This window comes from Macrobrachium rosenbergii, chromosome 7 (genome assembly GCF_040412425.1).
Source record: "Macrobrachium rosenbergii isolate ZJJX-2024 chromosome 7, ASM4041242v1, whole genome shotgun sequence".
Lineage (NCBI taxonomy): Eukaryota > Metazoa > Arthropoda > Malacostraca > Decapoda > Palaemonidae > Macrobrachium > Macrobrachium rosenbergii.
The window spans coordinates 31,662,919-31,681,014 of record NC_089747.1 but is presented as its reverse complement, the minus strand read 5'-3'; the positions used below and the strand labels follow the sequence as shown (position 1 = coordinate 31,681,014).

The following is an 18,096-nucleotide window of genomic DNA, read 5'->3' as shown; positions in this document are numbered from 1 at the left end:
CGGCGGGAATGGGTACTAACCACCTGGCCACACTGCGTGTGCCGCGAGTTTTTGAAATTCTGTCGGATTTGGAGAATACAGCTATATATATATCTGCCAGGTAAGTATGAACAAACTTTATTTTATCATTAAAATATCATATTGAAAAGTATGAAAGAGGCATTCCTGTGACTGATTTAATGTCTCAGTTTAAGCTACCAAGATCCACCATAAGTACATTTTTTGTAGGGAAAAATGTATGATTCTGTGCGTGAAATACAATACAAGTACACAATCCTTTATCCAGAATTCTAAAAACCAAAAAGCTCTAAAAACCAAAAACATTTTGTTGAAATCAGAGCATCAATTCATAAGGTTGGTGGTTTGGCGTGGTACTGGGGTGCGCTGCTACTCAAATTATTTTTCTTACGAAATCCCAAGAATTGACCTTAGAAAATCCCAAGATAGTAAAATAATTGTACATCTGCCAAGCCTTAGAGTCCTAAATGATATCTCTCTCTCTCTCTCTCTCTCTCTCTCTCTCTCTCTCTCTCTCTCAAAGATGCTGCTAATTTGAGTCTCTTTATCCAGTGGGTATGCACACAGTGTGTGTTTTCATAATGTTTTAAAAATGTAAAGTACAGTAATCTACAAGTAATACATCTTTGGAAGACAAAAAACATTAATTTTGTTGTTGTTAGTCACGTGGAAACAGGAAACAGAAATGGATTAATATTCCTCGAGAGATGAAGGAGAAGATACTCTTTAACTAATAGATATTAGCACATATTCACACACTGTGTGTGTATTCATAATGTTTAAAAAAATGTGTAGTACAGGTAATACATTTTTAACTATTTAAATCTATGTACTGTATTTAAAACGTACGCACTTACGTCATTGTCACATGAGCGAAACGTTCTTTCTCAAACAGAATACTGTATAGCTAAAACCTGATTGGCTGGCTGGTTGCCATGGAGAGCTGTTAGCCAGTGATAGCCTTCTACTTCTGTTCTATTTTTAGGCATTTTGATTACAAATTGTGAGTATGGCACTAAGTTTGAATATTCCCTTGATCGTGATTATTTGACTGAAGCTTGCAAAAATTACTCAATAACTTACTTTATATAATTATTTCATCATGAAAACAACAATTTAACAATACTTTTAACTTTAATATAGTGGTATGAAAAATCCCACTACAGTCTGTCGTAGTGATGCGTCATCACTTGTGAATCCTATTCCTGGACCTACCTCAAATTTACGACTGCAAACTGATGACGATGTTAGTAACAATAAAGAACAATCCTCTCCAAGATCGATAAGATGAAATGTATTTTATAGTCATACTCATCATTAAAATTCACAGGTTGAATTACAATTATTCTGATCATGTATATTTTTGTGTTTTACAGGATGTTTTTAAAAAAAATTTAGTGAACTTTAATGAATTAACAACTAATGAAAAAATATGAAAAAAAGGAAAAAATAATGTTTTTGCTGCAGTAGTGATGTTTGATCATGCTTCTGACCCCACAGTTCTGAAATCTGAAAAATTCCAAAAAACGAGACACCTCTGGCCCCGAGGATTTCAGATAAAGGATTGTGTACCTTATTGTGAGAGTAATATAGTACATTCCAGTAGACACTGTATGAAATTTACCAGTAAACATAGATGCTTACTGTTGTATACATCTGTGTTACCACAATAGGCTACTAGGGTGGCACTAAGGCAAATGGTTGAAAGGCAAGCTGCAGCTGTATCGTTAAGCAATTTTTCTCAAGTTTATGACAACAGACATAATTTGGCTTATTTTTTAATATTTTTATTTATTTACTGAAAAAATTAAGATTGTTTTTCATTGTCTTTTTTTTTTATTAACAACAATTTTTGTGCCTACCCAGTACAGTACCTAGCCTAGGCTATGGCACTCAGCACTCGGTCTCCCATCAGTAATGCAGCTGCATTGGACACGGGACCGTTTTTTTTATACAGCATACATTTTAAAATAAAAAAGAGCGTCTAATATGGTTTGGTATTTAACTCGGAACTTATTTAATTGTAATTTATGTGTAATCTTTTGTATAAAAAGGTCAAGGGTAATAACTGGTGGTCAAGAATAAATTAATACATTTCCAGTTATTTCTTATGGAAAAAATTTATTCACATCTCGACTGAATCGCATCTCGATGCTTCTTCTGGAACAGATTAGCGTCGAGGTCCAGAGTTCTATTGTATTATTATTATTTTTTTTTCCTTTTCTTTTTATTTTTTTCCTCTGTCACAGTCATGCTATTCGACTGGATGGTATTTATAGTGTGGGGTTCTGGGTTGCATCCTGCCTCCTTAGGAGTCTATCACTTTTACTATTTGCGCTGTTTTTAATAGCGCACTCTTCTGCAAGAGCCCTGGAGATACTTCAGCATCTAGTTTTTCCAGGTTCCTTGTCAGGGATCTTGGGATCATGCTTAGTGTTCTTATGATTGTGGGTACAATTTCCACTGAAATATCCCATATCCTTCTTATTTCTATTTTCAGGTCTTGATACTTGAAATTTTTTCTCTTTCTTTCTCATCTACTCTGGTGTCCCATGGTATTGTGACATCAATGAGTGATACTTCTTGATTTTTTCAATTAGCGTCAAGTCTGGTCTGTTGGCACGTATCGCCTTATCTGCTCTGATACCATAGTCCCAGAGGATCTTTGCTTGATCGTTTTCTATCACTCCCTCAGGTTGATGTTCATACCACTTATTACTGCAAGCTAGCTGGTGTTACTTGCACAGGCTCCAGTGGAGGGCTTTTGCTGCTGAATCATGCCTCTTTTTGTACTGGTTCTGTGTAAGTTCCGGACATTCGCATGCTATGTGTTTGATGCCATTCCCATCTGGTAGCTTTATCTCTTCAGTCCTTGTCACTTTGCCTTTTTGTATATTGACCAAGGCATATTTTTCAATTCCAAATTCCATCCTGATGTCCCCAGATACAATCCTTAGAGACTGGATTAGGCTATCTATTTCCTTGATGGTCTTACCTTACAGCTTGATGTCATCCATGAACATCAGATGGTTAATTCTGTTGCCTCTTTTCTTGAGTTGGTACCCAGCATCCATCTTCTGCAGTACTTTTGTCATGGGAATCATGGCTACTACAAAGAGTAGTGGGGACAATGAGTCGCCTTGAAAGATCCCTCCCTGATGTAAACCTCTGCTAGTCTTATCTCAGAGCTTGTGCACTGTATTTTTTAGGGAGTTGATGGTGTTTTCCTCTGCCCCATATATTTTCAGGCATTCTATTAGCCACGTGTGCTGTATCATGTTTGAAGGCTTTCTTGTAGTCAGTCCATGCCATGCTTAGGTTGGTTCTTCTTCTCTTACTATTCTTCATTACCATTTTGTCTATCAGAAACTGGTCTTTTGTGCCCCATACACTTCCTTCTGCAGCCTTTCGATTAGTGGGGGATGGTTTTTGTATCCTCTTGGTAGTTATATAGCCTTTCACTGATGATACCTGTTAGTAACTTCCACATTATTGGTAGGCAGGTGATAGGCCTGTAGTTACTTGCTATATTTCCCTCATTCTTGTCTTGCTGTACTAAGGATGTTCTCCCTGTGGTCATCCATTTGAGTCCATGGTGGTTTGTGATACAATGCTGGAGTTGTTCTGCTATTCGTGGGCTTAGGGCCTTGAAGTTTTTGAGCCAGTATCCATGGACTTTATTGAGGCTTGGGCTTTCCAGTTGGGCATTTTCTTCAGTTGGTGTCTGACTGTGTCTGTCGTGATCTCAGTGAATCTTTGTTTTATTCTCCCCATTTCTTCTGCCTTGACTTCCTGGAACCATGTTGCAAGTTTGTTGTGTGATACTGGATTGCTTCATAAGTTTTCCCAGAGTTTCTTACTTGGTTCGGCTTGAGGAATTTCCTGGTGGTTGTCTTCCCTTCTTAGTTGGCTGTATAGTCTTTTCTGGTTGGTTCCGAAGAGTTTGTTCTGTTGGTATCCTTTGTTCCTGTTCATGTACCATTGGGCTTTATGTGATTTGGCTTTAAGCCTCTGTTTTATATCTTCTTTTGTGCTGTTTAGTCCCTTCTCCTGTACTTTGTAGTTCTTGTTCAGTTCCTCCCTTGTTTTTATGCTTCTTAGCCTCTATTTTGCCATCTCTTTCAGTTTACTCAAGTTAGATCTCATTGCTTGATTTGTTTTTCGAGGTGCCTTTTCCAAGGTGGTTGCTGTTTTGGTTTCTACTGGGTTGGTTGTGATGGTGGTGTTGGTGTTTGTATCCTCATGAGTTTTACTGCTAGTCTTGCTCCTGCATATGCCAGGTTATTTGTTTCCTTGATACTGGTGGTTTGTATTAGTCTCATTATTTCATTGACTTCACTTGTTTTTTCCCTTAGTTTCTTTGTGCTGTAGGCTTTCATGGAGGGGATCTTGTTACATCTTTAGTATTTCCTCGTTTGCAGTTGTTTGGTAGCTCATCATTCCTGTCGTCTTCTGTGATATCGTCTCTTAGTTCGTCTTCTTGTCCTTCATTGCTGGGTGTTATTTCTCTCTCCAGTTCCTCTCTTTCTGTTGTGGAGAGACAGTTCTTTATCTTTATTTTTCTTAGTTGGTCTGCCAGCTTCTGTTCTGTTTGAGGGGTGTTATTTCTCTCATTCCAGATGTTGACCAATCTTCTGTATCCTCTTTCTCTCGGGTTGCTTCTGATGTAGCATCTCCATATTTCCTTATTTTCTTCTCTTGTCCATTTCGTCTTTCTTCTGGTTTGCCTGTGTAGCTCCAGTCTCTGGTTGCTGGTTACTGTCATTGTGGTGGTCAGTTCCTGGATGACGACCTCCAAGTACCTGACTGTCCTCCCCACTCATTGGGCTGTATACCTGGATGCTGGACGAAGTTCCTTTGTTTGCCAGAGGTTTCATTTATGTTGTTGTTTAATCTCTCCATCATTGCTGAGTTTTGCTATTTAACCCATAAGTGGACCTATCCAATCAGGAATAGGTACTCATTTACAGCTGAGTAGGCTGAGGAAATTGTGGTAAAGATCCCTTCCCAAGGAATCAAAGCCCGTTTTGCTTAACCAGTCCATCGATGAGCCAAACTACTCTTTCATGGCGCCTGCTGTACCATGATGCCCACATTATTATTAATAATAATAATTATAATAATAATAATTATTATTATTATTATTATTATTATTATTATGAAGGGAAGATAGACCCTCTTTTAAACAGGTCTTATTAAAAAGGATGGCTGTATTATGCAAATTTATCTTATACAGTAATATGAGCCCGAAAAGCGAATTATAGGGAAAATAGAAAAGATACTGTATAAGATAAATTTGCATAATACAGCGATCCTTTTTAATATTATTATTATTATTATTATTATTATTATTATTATTATTATTATTATTATTATTATTATTATTATTATTATTATTATTATTCAGAAGATGAACTCAGTTCATATGGAACAAGCCCACTTAGGCCAGTGACTTGAAATTCAAGCTTCCAAAGAATATGGTATTCATTTGAAAGAAACAGCAGAAGGTTATAGGAAATACAGAAAGAAGAGCTCATTTAAAAAAAAAAAAATTAATAAAGAGATCAAAATGTAAATGATTGAAATACAAGGAGTTGTTTTAGGGTAGTAAAACATTTTAGGAGTCAACACATCAGACAAAGGCCTGTGTTATCTACCTCAGTGTTCTGGACCTAGAGGAAAAGGCATTGCAGACACAGAAGCTTCATCTGAGGAAACTCTGTCTTGTAGTCCGAGGAAGGATTGGTTGAGGTCTCTGGTGCACAATGCTTGTAAGCCCTCCTCTAGGCATAGGGAAACCACTGATAAGCTGACCAAGTCACACACACACACACACACACACACACACGCACTAATCGCATTATCTAAGCCAAAACTGTTGCTTGCTACACGAAGTGCAGATAAAATGCAGATCCTTATCCAAAGAAAATATAAAGGAACTGCAAGCATGCCTGTATACAATGAATTATAACTAATAAAAGTTTCACAAAAATACCTGAACTGAAATAATAGGGAATTAATACAAATCACAAATTATCAGTAAGTTAGAGATGTAGTAACATTAGCTAAGCATTGATGACTACAAGGGTTCCACAAATAAAGACAGTAATATGGAAGTACTACAAGCTACAGAAAGAGTGAAAATCATGAACACTAAGGTAATATGAGCAATAAAGATTAGAAATAAACTCCATAGCAAATAATACTGATAACAGGGAACAGAGAACCAAAGACTAGTTCTTTGGAACTGCCAAGAAAAATAACTAACATTCTGAGGCTGGTTATTGAAAATTATTGCTGAAAATAATACTGAAGAAATCCCATGACTGCAATAACAGAAAAAGCTCAAAGTAAAGTGAAGATTAAGCAGTCCCTAGACCAAGGAATGTTGAAAACTACTTAGGCACTGAAAGAAAGCAAGTACTCCATCCATGATAACCATATGACAGCATTGGTGCCACAGGCCTGGAAAGCTAAAAACACTTAACCCTTAAACGCCAAGCCTCTATTTACAAAAGTGTCTGTCGTATGCCGGCGGCGTTCGGGAGTTAGCACCGAAGCGGAAAAAAAGTTTTTTTTTTAAATCACAGCACGCTTAGTTTTTAAGATTAAGAGTTCATTTTTGGCTCCTTTTTTTGTCATTGCCTGAAGTTTACTATGCAACCATCAGAAATGAAAAAATATCATTGTCATATATAAATACTGAAATATATGACAGCGCAAAAAAAATTTAATTTATAATTGTATACAAATCGCGCTGTGAGCAAAACAGTTAAAGCTAAGAGTTATTTTTTTTCTTTGTATTATACACTAAATTGCGATGATTTTGGTATATAACAAATTGTAAAACGATCAAAGCAACACAGAGAAAATATTATCACAAAATGATGCATGAATTGTAACAGCGGATGTAAAAAAGTTTTTCAAAAATTCACCATAAATCGAAATATTGTGCTAGATACTTCCTGTTTGTTGCAAAATGAAGGTAATTGATTGAATATTACTAGACTGTAAGTGTTTTAGCTTACAATTGCAGTTTTCGACCATTTCGGTCGAGTTAAAGTTGACTGAAGGCCGAATTTTTTCTATTTATCGTGATTTATATGAAAATATTTCAAAACTGATAAAAGCTACAACCATGAGTTATTTTTGTTGTATTGTACATGAAATTGCGCACATTTTCATATATAAAACTTTATGTAACGACTAATATAAAGCGGTGCAAACATTACGACAAAGTGACGAAAGAATTTCTGAGATATTCGGCTGAGTTACGCGGACGTAAGGAAAAGTTTTTTTCAAAATTCACCATAAATCGAAATATTGTGGTAGAGACTTCCAATTTCTTGCAAAATGAAGGTAAATGATTGAATACTACTGGAATGTAAGAGTTTTAGCTTACAATTGCATTTTTCGACCATTTTGGTCGAGTCAAAGTTGACCAAAGGTTGAAATTTTTTGTAGTCAACGTACTGTACGGCCACTCGTCACCCGACAGACAATTTTAGTCGACTTACGATACGTCCAGTCGTAACTAAAAATGAATGAATGAATGACAATGAATGGTGCATAACACAGAACATTTGAAGATTGGAAGAGTAGATCTTGGAGGAGCATCTTGGAGTGTCTCCACACAAGAGAGTGACATGTAAGAATGCCTTCTGGGATAGCTGAAGAGAATGAGATTTTGTCTCAGTATTTAGCAAGTTGGTGCTGGTAGGAAAGTTGCTGCATTAAATAAGGCTATTCTGTTTATGATTGTTGAGGTCATATTGAACAAACTGCCACTCTGCCTGGTTGGAACCTTGCCTTGGTCCAGGAACATTTACTAACTCAACTTCTGAGTGCTTGGAAAATCGTCTTTAGAGTACCAGACCATGAAGACAGTTTTTATATTTAGGAACATTTTATTTTACCTGACACTCAAGTTAAATCCAAGCCTTTCTAGTTGAGGACTCTGTGTGAGACCAGACAGAGTATTGACCTGTCTTGTGTCCCACGTTTTACTTTTATGTAGGGGGGCTGTGCCATGAGTGCACCTTATGCTGTGAACTCTAAACATTACTTGGGTCTTTGCAGCATCCCTTTGGCCCCTAGCTGCAACCCCTTTTATTCCTTTCACTATACCTCCATTCTTATTCTCTTTCTTCCATCTTACTTTCCATCCTCTCTTAATTGTTTCAACATTATTTTCAGAACTGAATGACTTCATAGATCCTAGCTTGGCCTTTGGCCTAAGTTGTATACAGTAATCAAATTCCAATTCCAAGTTTTACATCAAAGACACACTGCTCTGTCCTAGTGTCAAGCCTCAATATTCTGTTTCAAGATAAACAAATTAGGGGGAAGAGCTTATATATGTGATCAGAGTCATGGGAAGATAGCTTTCTCAGTATCTGTATCCATTGCCACTGTCCTAACTGAAGAGAATGAGAACATGATTTCTGTAAGGTAGTTAAGAGAAGTTTCAGTCTTTCTGGTTGTTACTAGGAAGTTTTGACCAAAATTGCATTCTGACCCATAAATCTCTGTAGGTCTTCTAAGCTGGCCCATAGTAGCAGTAAAGAGGAGTTTTTCAGCCCTTTTAAAATTTGTAGGTTATGTAACATAATAATCATCCTCTTTTATGTCCATGTTTGGTAAGTCCAAACATCATACCTCTTGAGTCCACGCTAACAAGATTCTGTGAAAATCTTGACTCCTTGTTAGTCCTCAGAACTTTTAAGTAACACACAAATATTTTTCCAGAAGTTCATATGGCTTCACCAGCTCCTGACTCAGTAAGCTTCCAGCATGAATAGTTATTCATACCAGTGTAAAGTAGTGGGTTTGTGTTAAAACAAAAATATTTTTTTCATATACAAATTAATTGATTTTAAGCAATTTTCCTCCCTTCCAACCTCTTCTGGGAAGGTGGTTTAGACAACACAGACAGTTAGCTAGTCTGTAACCAGAGAGTTGATGGAGCCCCCAGATGCTGACACTGCCATGTGGCATTGAAATATTTCTTCTGTGTACTGTCTAAGGTTTGTGTAGGCAAACAATATGGCTAATGGAAAGTAATAGATTGTTGTATGTAGACACTTGTCTCTCTTTATATATTACTGATGATATTCAACAATGTGGACTGATATTCCTTATGTAACTATTTTTCACCTTGAAAATGGGTTTAAATAGAATGAGATATTAGAAGTGCAACACAAAAACATGAAATGCAGTGAAAAATCAATTGAATCTTCTGTTTTTCAGTAAAGAAATTGAATCATCTTTGCACATTGGAGCAGAAGGCCAAGCATTGCTTGGATATAGACATCTTTTTGATTCAACCAAAGCAGTTCAGAGCTCCCGTTGCTTGAATCTTGTGAAATTTGTTACCAGTACACTTCTTCACTGGAACCAAGTTTTCACTCAGAGATTTACTAGGTAAGAAATAATAATGAAAGTTTTTTGTGTCATCAAGTTTAAATGAAATTTTGTAATAATGCTTTAATTTGCTCTGGTATTTCTTTTTTTCAGAGAATCTGCGAATGTCTTGATTGTAGTGTGATTATAAAAAAATTGAAAGAAAATATTCTTGAAACAAATATTGTTGCTATAAGTATGTGCTTGAGTTTCAGGCTCATACTTATTCCTCAGTAATATGTTATACTGTATAGAAATTTTACGAGTCTCATTGCAATGTTTTTTACTGCACGTTGTCTTCCTCCTTATAAATAGTCAGTGCTGGAATGTGCACATTTCAGTTTATCAGCTTTTAAATGTAAAATCTGTCACTCAGCTTGATAATGATGAGCTGCTAATGCACTTGCAATCTACTAATGTAATTCTCTTGGTCCTGAGACTTCATTTTGACCCATTGATGCTAGCATTACTATAAAGGTTTTTTCAAGTAACAGTAACATCCAGTGTTTCACAAAACAAATATTGACCCACAGCCCAGCCCACTTTTATGTGAACTTGGTACAAGTAGGAGTGTCTGACATTCATGGCAAAGTTACTGCTACATCTTAGAATTAGCAGTGTTTAGCTGTGCAGTATATTACCAACTTTTTATCTTATAAAAAATGGCAAGGAAGCAAGGCAATTCAAGAGCTTAAGTTCCTTTTTGTAATTTTTTTATAATAACAGTGAGTTTAATGTGGTAGAGTAAATTGAGTGCTGTGTTAGTTGCCTGTTATGTCACACACGCCATAAAGGATATATCAGTTTAGATGATGGAATTAGAGTCTTAAAAAATATTAAATCTGGGATAAGGTGCAGATTTTGTAATTTTAGTATTCAGCAGATCTCCATCTTGTCTTTCATGACTTTATCATTATTTTCTAGTGAATTTGAAGATGTTCTGAAGACTATCAAGTGGCCATTTACCAGTTCCAATGAAGGCGTCAGCCAACCACCAGCTTCACCTGAGGCTGTACAAAGACTCTGTACACTTACACAGTATCTGCTACAGATAACCCTGCCAGGTAAGTTTCCTTACTTTTTCTGTTTACTTTTATGTAGTGGTATACTTGTACTTTTACTCTGTGGTAAACTTGCATGTAGAGTTAACTAGGGAGTGGTCTTTAAAAATTTGAATGTATACCATGATATCAATGGATGCCCACTTAGTCACTTCAACTGGGGATTAATACATTGAATCTACAACATGAAGACCACCTGTTTGACATCTGTCATGATTGTTTGGCTAAACTGCTTGACAGTGATAAGAATTCTGTTTTATCAGGATAAGTAGTCTTGGAAAAGCTAATAAAATATGGATGGAGGACAGAACATAATTAAGGATAATGTGGTAGATTCACACAACAGACCACATATTACTTGATTCAGGTGGAATACAGATCATCTGCTCTAAGGCAAATACAGCTTTGTTAATGAACTCCTCATATAAATCTAGTGAGATAACCATGAATGTGCTCAGTCTAGCTTGTTTGGGTGTGGCAGTTCCAATTATTATTAGGATTGGTTTTACGTTTGAAGGACGTAGATCTCTCTGCATCATGGGATTGTTCTATGCTTCTCAAGAGTTTCAAGCAATCCTGTTCCCCAAGAGATCTTTTAATGTTAAACATACGAGGGGTTAGAGTTCCATAGCCTTTGAATTTGCCCCCCGAATTCGTAGCTAAGACTCAACATCCCTCTTTTCATAATGACAGATTTGAGTGTTTCTCGATCCCCTCTCCGGGATTTTGTTGGTAATGACCCAGATGAATAACTGTTATACCCCATCAGGACACTGCATAGCTATTTTAAAAGGACTTGGCACCACAGACCTGATTGCCAAAGACTTTTTGTTAGCACAGGCTGGAACAAGAAAGAGGTGTCCAGGTATATGATCTCCTTTTGGCTATGTGAAGTGATTAGACAGGCCTATAGTTCTGATTCACCTTTAGATGCTGATACAGTGCATGCAAGAGCAATGATGTTAGGGGTCTAGGCCCTACCATCATTTCAAAAAGAATTTGTCGGTTCACAGGATTTTGAGGGCAGGTACCTTGCTTCACCAAACCACCTTCACATCCTATCTGTGGGACGTTGCCCACATCCTTGGTTGGGTCCAGTGGTGGCTGCTCAACAAATTCTGTAGCTCATCCAGTGCCCTTGGCGGGACAGTTTTGTATCTTACCTAAGATGTTGGATATGAAAGTGAGAGTGAATAAGATGACTGGTCTTTTTTCCTTTCTCTTTCTTTTTCTTCTCTACCGGCAGGCAGTAGAGAGAATAATTCCATCATATGCTGGAACTGGTTAGATGCAGGTGAGCGAGCTTCAGTTCTATAAAGTTTTATATGTTTGTTCCTACACAATACAAATTCTTTATAGAAGCAAGTCCCATTCCTTTCTCTTACAAGGGGAAAGAGGAATTGACAACAAACAAGATTGGCAGCTAACGTAAGTTTTGTTTCCAACAGTTCTTTGCCATCATCAAGACACAGTGTAGATGTGTATTTCATAATCTATTAGCCCAGATGTCTGGTTGTTCAGTTAACTTGTGCTCAACAGATCAGAGGCTTATGACTCCTTCCTAAGTAGTACCTATGGCTAGGAAGTGAGCCCAGGTTGTCTAAACCTCCAGTCGGTTCTAGGACTTTCTTATCCTCCCTCCAAGAGTAAGTCTTCCTTATGTTAAGGCCAAGGTTTGTTCTGTGTATGAACAAATGACAAATTTTAAATTAATTCTTATTTTTCGTAACTAAAAACCTTCAGTCTTAATGTATATGGCCCACCTCAAGCCACCCCTCATTCTTTCTTGGGCTAGAAGAAAACTGAGACGATGTGTAGTGGGGGTAAAGCATGTCCTCTAGCTTCCTCCTTCTCCCCTATTGGCTACTGCCCGTTGTCACCAATTCCTTGTGTTATATTTAACCAGACTCCAGCTAGTGCCAGAGAATTTATCCCTACATTACGACCAAAGGTTTGTCAGTTATGAAAAATACAAATTGATTTAAAATTTGTCATATTAAACACAACATATAAAGTAATTTCAATATACCTTTTACTCTTTCACATATCATGGCCTCTGTAACACTACCACATGCTATTTTGGATCCAGAATAACAACAATTTTATTACTTCCTTGAGTGTTTAAGACCTCTGTTTTGTCAGTTTTGATTCCTTTAACCACATCTGCAGCTTCAGTTGTTTCTTTATTTTTTGTGATGGTGATGATATTCTTGGGATGCAGTACTTTACTCCTCAGAAAGATTCTCTCTCTCTCTCTCTCTCTCTCTCTCTCTCTCTCTCTCTCTCTCTCTCTCTCTCTCTCTCTCTCTCTCTCTCTCTCTCTCTCTCTCTCTCTCTCTCCTTCCTTCCTTCCTTCCTGTCATGCTTCTGCTTAAATTCCCTTCTGAAAATTATCATTACAGGGTTACAAGCCCTTATCCAACATTCTAAAAATGGAATTTTCTTTTTTTTAGGTGGAGGATAGGGTGTCATCAAAAGTTTTAAGATTGATGAAATTTAATCCCATTTCTGGTCTCACTTAATATGAAATTCATGTTTACTATATATACACTCATATTGTGAGATTTTCCAAAGCAATTTTTAATGAAATTTTAGGAAGACACATTATACCCGAGGTGACCAAAGCTACTTAATGTGTGATCTGTTGGGCGTGGTCAGGCTGTTACTGATGGTAACCATTTGCAAAAGTCAAATAGTAAACTTTTATTGAAAGTACTTTAATACCCCATAGGGGGTTAGTGCCATCAGAGCACCTCACGTGGTGCTTTGTAGGCATTGTTAAAGGTTCTTTGCAGAATCTCTTCATTTCCTAGCTGCAACCCCTTTCATTCCTTTTACTGTACCTCCATTCATATTCTCTTTCTTCCTTCTTACTTTCCACTTTCTCCAAATAGCTCCAAATAGTTGTTTCATAGTGTAACTGCAAAGTTCCTCCTGTTATACCTTCAAAACCTTTTTTTACTCTCAATTTCCTTTTCAGCGCTGAATTACCTCATAAGTCCCAGCACTTGGTTTTTTGCCAAAATTTTATGTTCCAGTTAATTTTGCTGCAAGTGATTTTATTCTTATACATTCAGTTATAATGTATGTGTTATTATATTATATAGTATATGAAAATGGATGTATGTGTGTGTGTGTATGTGCCAGCATATAGTATATAGTATATGAAAATGGATGTATGTGTGTGTGTGTATGTATGTGCCAGCATAACTCTGAAATGCATTGAGCAATTTTTTATATACATTTGACTTACTATCTAGAAATCAGCATTTTGGGGGTAAGACATCACGAACACCAAAGGGCACCAAAGGGGGTGGAGGTGGGGAGGGAAGGGCTTCCCTGAAATGGGGCTGGTTCTTCCCGTAGACTTAGTAACTAATTAAATTTTATGAATTTATCGTATCTAATTTTCGTATACATATGATTTACTATCTGGAAAAGAATACTGTGGGGAGTAAGACATCAGTGGCACCAAAGGGGATGGGGTTTTGGAAGGGGGTGACAGAAAGAGAGAGAGAGAGTCATAAAACTGACAAAGTACTGCAGAAAAACTTTAAACAGCAACTGTATGAGAGAGAGAGAGAGAGAGAGAGAGAGAGAGAGATTGTATCGTTGTCAGAGTTATCCCAGGCAGCGCCAGGTTGGTCAGCTAATGATATTATAAAACATTAACAGTGCAATCATGCACCATTCGCATTTTGGCAATGAAGATGTCTTCTGGACATCATCATTGCCATTAGTGTAATTCGGAGGTACTTTTTTTAAATCAAAGCTGGGTTAAAAATGCAGTTTACCTTTACAGTGAACCCCCCGTATTCGCAGGGAATGCGTGCCACACCCTTCCCGTGAATAGCTAAAATCTGCCAATACTTAAAACCCCTCTAAAAACACTTAGAACTGCCCATTTTGATAGCTTAAACCAAGAAAAACCCTGTAAAAATGCTTATACCCGAGTATTTTAGTAGTTTTATCAGAAAAAGTGGATTTATTCATGAAAATTATATGAAAATACAGTAATTAGTGAATATTTCTCAATGAAAAATACCACGAATGGGCGAATTTTCCGTGAAAAATGGCTAGATATGTTCCACAGAGAAACCCGCGAGTGCGTGAGTCCGCGAACCATGAGAACGCGAATACGGAGGGGTTTACTGTATTTATAAATGCAGTAAATTTTAAATCTAGTAAAGTAGTGATTTTATAAATTCCGAACGTTGCTGTCACCTATTTCAAAACGTTTTGTACGTCAGTAATTTTTTTCAGCTGCAGCTTAAATTCACTTTCTTAAGACCTTCTTCTTCATTGCTAAAGGTTAATAAAAATTACTTTATTTCTACTTATGAAATTGGCACTGATAATTGGCCAATTTTTTTATAAGTCAATGTAACACAACTCTTAATAAATGCACAATAGTTACTGTAGCTAATATTGGCAAACTGCTGTTTCTCAATTCAGTTGTTTATGCCAGCATTTTGCATGGCATAGTAAGTGGTTTTTAAGAGTACTTAATTATTAGACAGGCCAGAAGTCTGGTAACCTGGATAAATGTATGACGACATGCATATAGTCTACTCAACACTTGCTTTTAGACTTATTAATTGGTCAAACTAACTTATATGTAATGTTCATTGTCAGTGAAATTGACTGAAAATGTGACAGGCTTGGTAAACCTAGCAATTATATTCTTCAGAGAAAAAAGCTTTCCCCAGAGCCATGATGTACTGTATGCTCAAAAATGCATAAAAAAGGTTAGAATGGATTGAGATGGATTCTTGATGTGCATTAGCTTGCATGTTGAGCGCCAAGCAAACGAGTGCTGAGACAGAATTTTCTCGTCAAAATGTGTCAAGTACCGAATTTGACAAGTTCTGAAGCTGATGAGTACCGAGGTATCATTGTATCATTAAGTGGTTTAACAAGACTACTTTGTTACACTTCTCGATTCTCACATGACTCAGGGTCACTGTTAGTGACCAGTGGTAATAAGGGAGGCTGATTTGCTGCATGGGCAGTGAAGATACACTACTGTGTATATGACTACCCACATGGAAGTATGCCATTGTTATTTGTTTATACCTACTTTTGCAGGGTGTGCACACTGTAGATAGTACTAAAGGTATTATGCAGCTTTCTTTCATCTCCTACGTGCATTGATATCTGCCTTTATTTTTTATTCCATTCCCATAAATATCTTCCCACATGACTATCCAACTTGTCTAATTCTGCATTACTCCAATTTTCGCCTCTTACCTCATAACAAATATTTTGGGGTGAGTCACCTGATGAAAGTTGAGAAGTGTAATAAAGTCATCTCATTAAACTACTTACTGATGATGGTAATTGCGTTGTTTATTCCTTTGGAAAAACAAACCATTACCTTTTATTTAGGAGTATACTACAGAGTGAGCTGGAGTGGCCATTGAACTTGATAACAAGGCAATTAAGTGGTGGCTGTGGGGAAGAGCGGTGGAATACCCCTCTTTCGCCTTGCATTACCACTCACTTTTTCTCTGGCCGCTGAGAAGAGTTGATATGCTGCACTCGTTCTCTACCTGACTTTGGGTGTTGAATGCACTTTGATTGTTAGATTGTGTATTTTTCTATTTCTTTGATTATTTTATTTGCCTTGCTCCTTTTTTTCCATAATGGATGAAAAACAAGACCAACGTTGTTGAGAGGGGCATTGGCACCCTTGTGGTGGTTTCATGTCCCCTGTTATGATAGACTCCCACAGGTATTGTTCCTTTTGTAGGGGGAAGGCGTATACCTGTGCTTCACCCTGCAAGGAGTGTGTTGGCTGGTCTTTTCTACTTAAGAGAGGTTTGGTAAGAGGAAAAAGAAGAATAAAAAGCATTTGCCAGCTTCTTGAGGAGGATACATCCCCTATGAAGCTCCCATATCCTTCCAGTTCTTTTTCTCCCTCTTCCATTTTCATCCCTCCGCAAGCAGTGCTACCTCTCGAGGGATAGCACTTGAGCTGAGAAGAAGTCTGGCCACACCCTTTCTTCCGAGGGTGAGGTATCTGTTGTTGGTGATGCACCACCAGCAGGTATCTTGTCCTCAAATTCATCTGACCTTGACGTTCCAGGTACCAGGATGATGTCATCTCTGGAGTACCTGCAAAAGATTTGGCCTATTCTTAGCATCCCAGGCAGCCTGTTTTTCACTGTATTCCCAGATGACCTGGCAGAAGAGAAGAAGGAACTGTCTCCATCACCTTCCCCCCCTGATGTGTGTGCAGCTTCTCTGGCTTCCTCAGCTGCCACAAGGGAGGGAATTCTCCTGTCGTGGTAGCCCTTCCAGTGATAGATTCTCCAGTTGCTGCTTTATCTTCTTCAGTGCCAGCCTTGACCTTCCCTTCATTGCTGAAGACTGGCAGAACTCAGGAGAGCGACGGGAAGAAAAGTTCTCAGCATTCTTCCTCCTTGTTGAGCTCATCTTTACCCTCTTTATCTCCAGAATCTTATACCACATAAGTAGAAGAAGAAGAAGGGCAAATCAAAGACACTATGTAAGGTGTCCAGGTTCTTGCATCCTTTCTTCTTTTTGAGGAAAATGGCAGCTCTCAGTCACGTTACATGTGATTGTTGTGCTTCCGGCAAGGCAGGTGCTAATATACTGTTCACACCCGTTTAGACAAGAGCTTTGCTCCTTCCTTGTCCAAATGTGAGCTCTTGGGCTCTGAGCTGAATGAGTTTGCACATCTGTTCATGCTGTGCATGCTCGGTCTTAAGATCGATTGCACGTAGTTTCTCAGGGCATCGTTTTTTCTCATTTACAATATTTTGAGTCTCATCTCTCCAGAAATACGATGCATTCTGTTAAGTAAACTTTGTAAATCATGTGGTGTTTTGCTGATTAAGGGGAGCGCACGCTTACATAAAAATAATGCTCCGATTTTTATGGAATTTTTATATGTTATACATATATATAAGGTGATGTTCCAGGAAAAATTTGAGAGTGATCGGATGATTATTTTGGATTTTATTAAAAAAATAAAAAATAAATAAAAAAATTAAAAATTATTCACCTCCTTTATTTTTAGAGCTATTGCAATGCGGCTTCATACAGAGAAAGTATATCACAGTATGAAAAAATAATGGGAAGAGTTTTTCTACTTTTCCTTTTTTTTTTGGATGGGGGCGAGGGGGGATTTTTCCCCTCAAATTTGTATAATTTGATTATCACGGTTCCTCGTCAACCTAAGAAAAATCTAGCCCCAAACAAATATTCGTCTTTCTTTCCTCTTTCCAATGGTATATTTAACTTTAAAATTGGCCTAAAAATAAAAATGTAGTTTGCGTTTGAAGTGCAAAAAGTGAAAACTGAGAAAAACGACCGTAAAGATCAACAAGTAGTTTTTTTGGCACTCATGGAAAAAACTTACCTTAGAGCATTATTTTGGTTGATTTCTGGCTCCAGGTCACCCCCTTCCCTCTATAGAAAGGGGTATTATTAAGCTCGAGGCGAGGGTATCATCAAGTACCACCTGACTCATTGTTGCCTTGTTTGAAACTAAGAAACTAGAAGTTTAGTAGCTACCAGGCTGATATTCTTGACTCATTTTCAGTCGTTTTTTCACTTGTTTGGTCTTTTTGGTCTTTGGAGTTTGATT

At 37.4% G+C, this 18,096-nt stretch overlaps 1 protein-coding gene across 1 annotated transcript in view; it reads left to right on the top strand.

Moving 5' to 3' along the window:
* Rint1 (RAD50 interactor 1) overlaps window positions 1-18,096 on the top strand; it is a 150,639-nt gene that overhangs the window by 20,830 nt on the left and 111,713 nt on the right. The window contains exons 3-4 of the mRNA XM_067107067.1: window positions 9,230-9,441; window positions 10,345-10,484. Coding sequence (XP_066963168.1) covers window positions 9,230-9,441; window positions 10,345-10,484 — 352 coding nt within the window. The remainder of the gene's footprint in view (window positions 1-9,229; window positions 9,442-10,344; window positions 10,485-18,096) is intronic.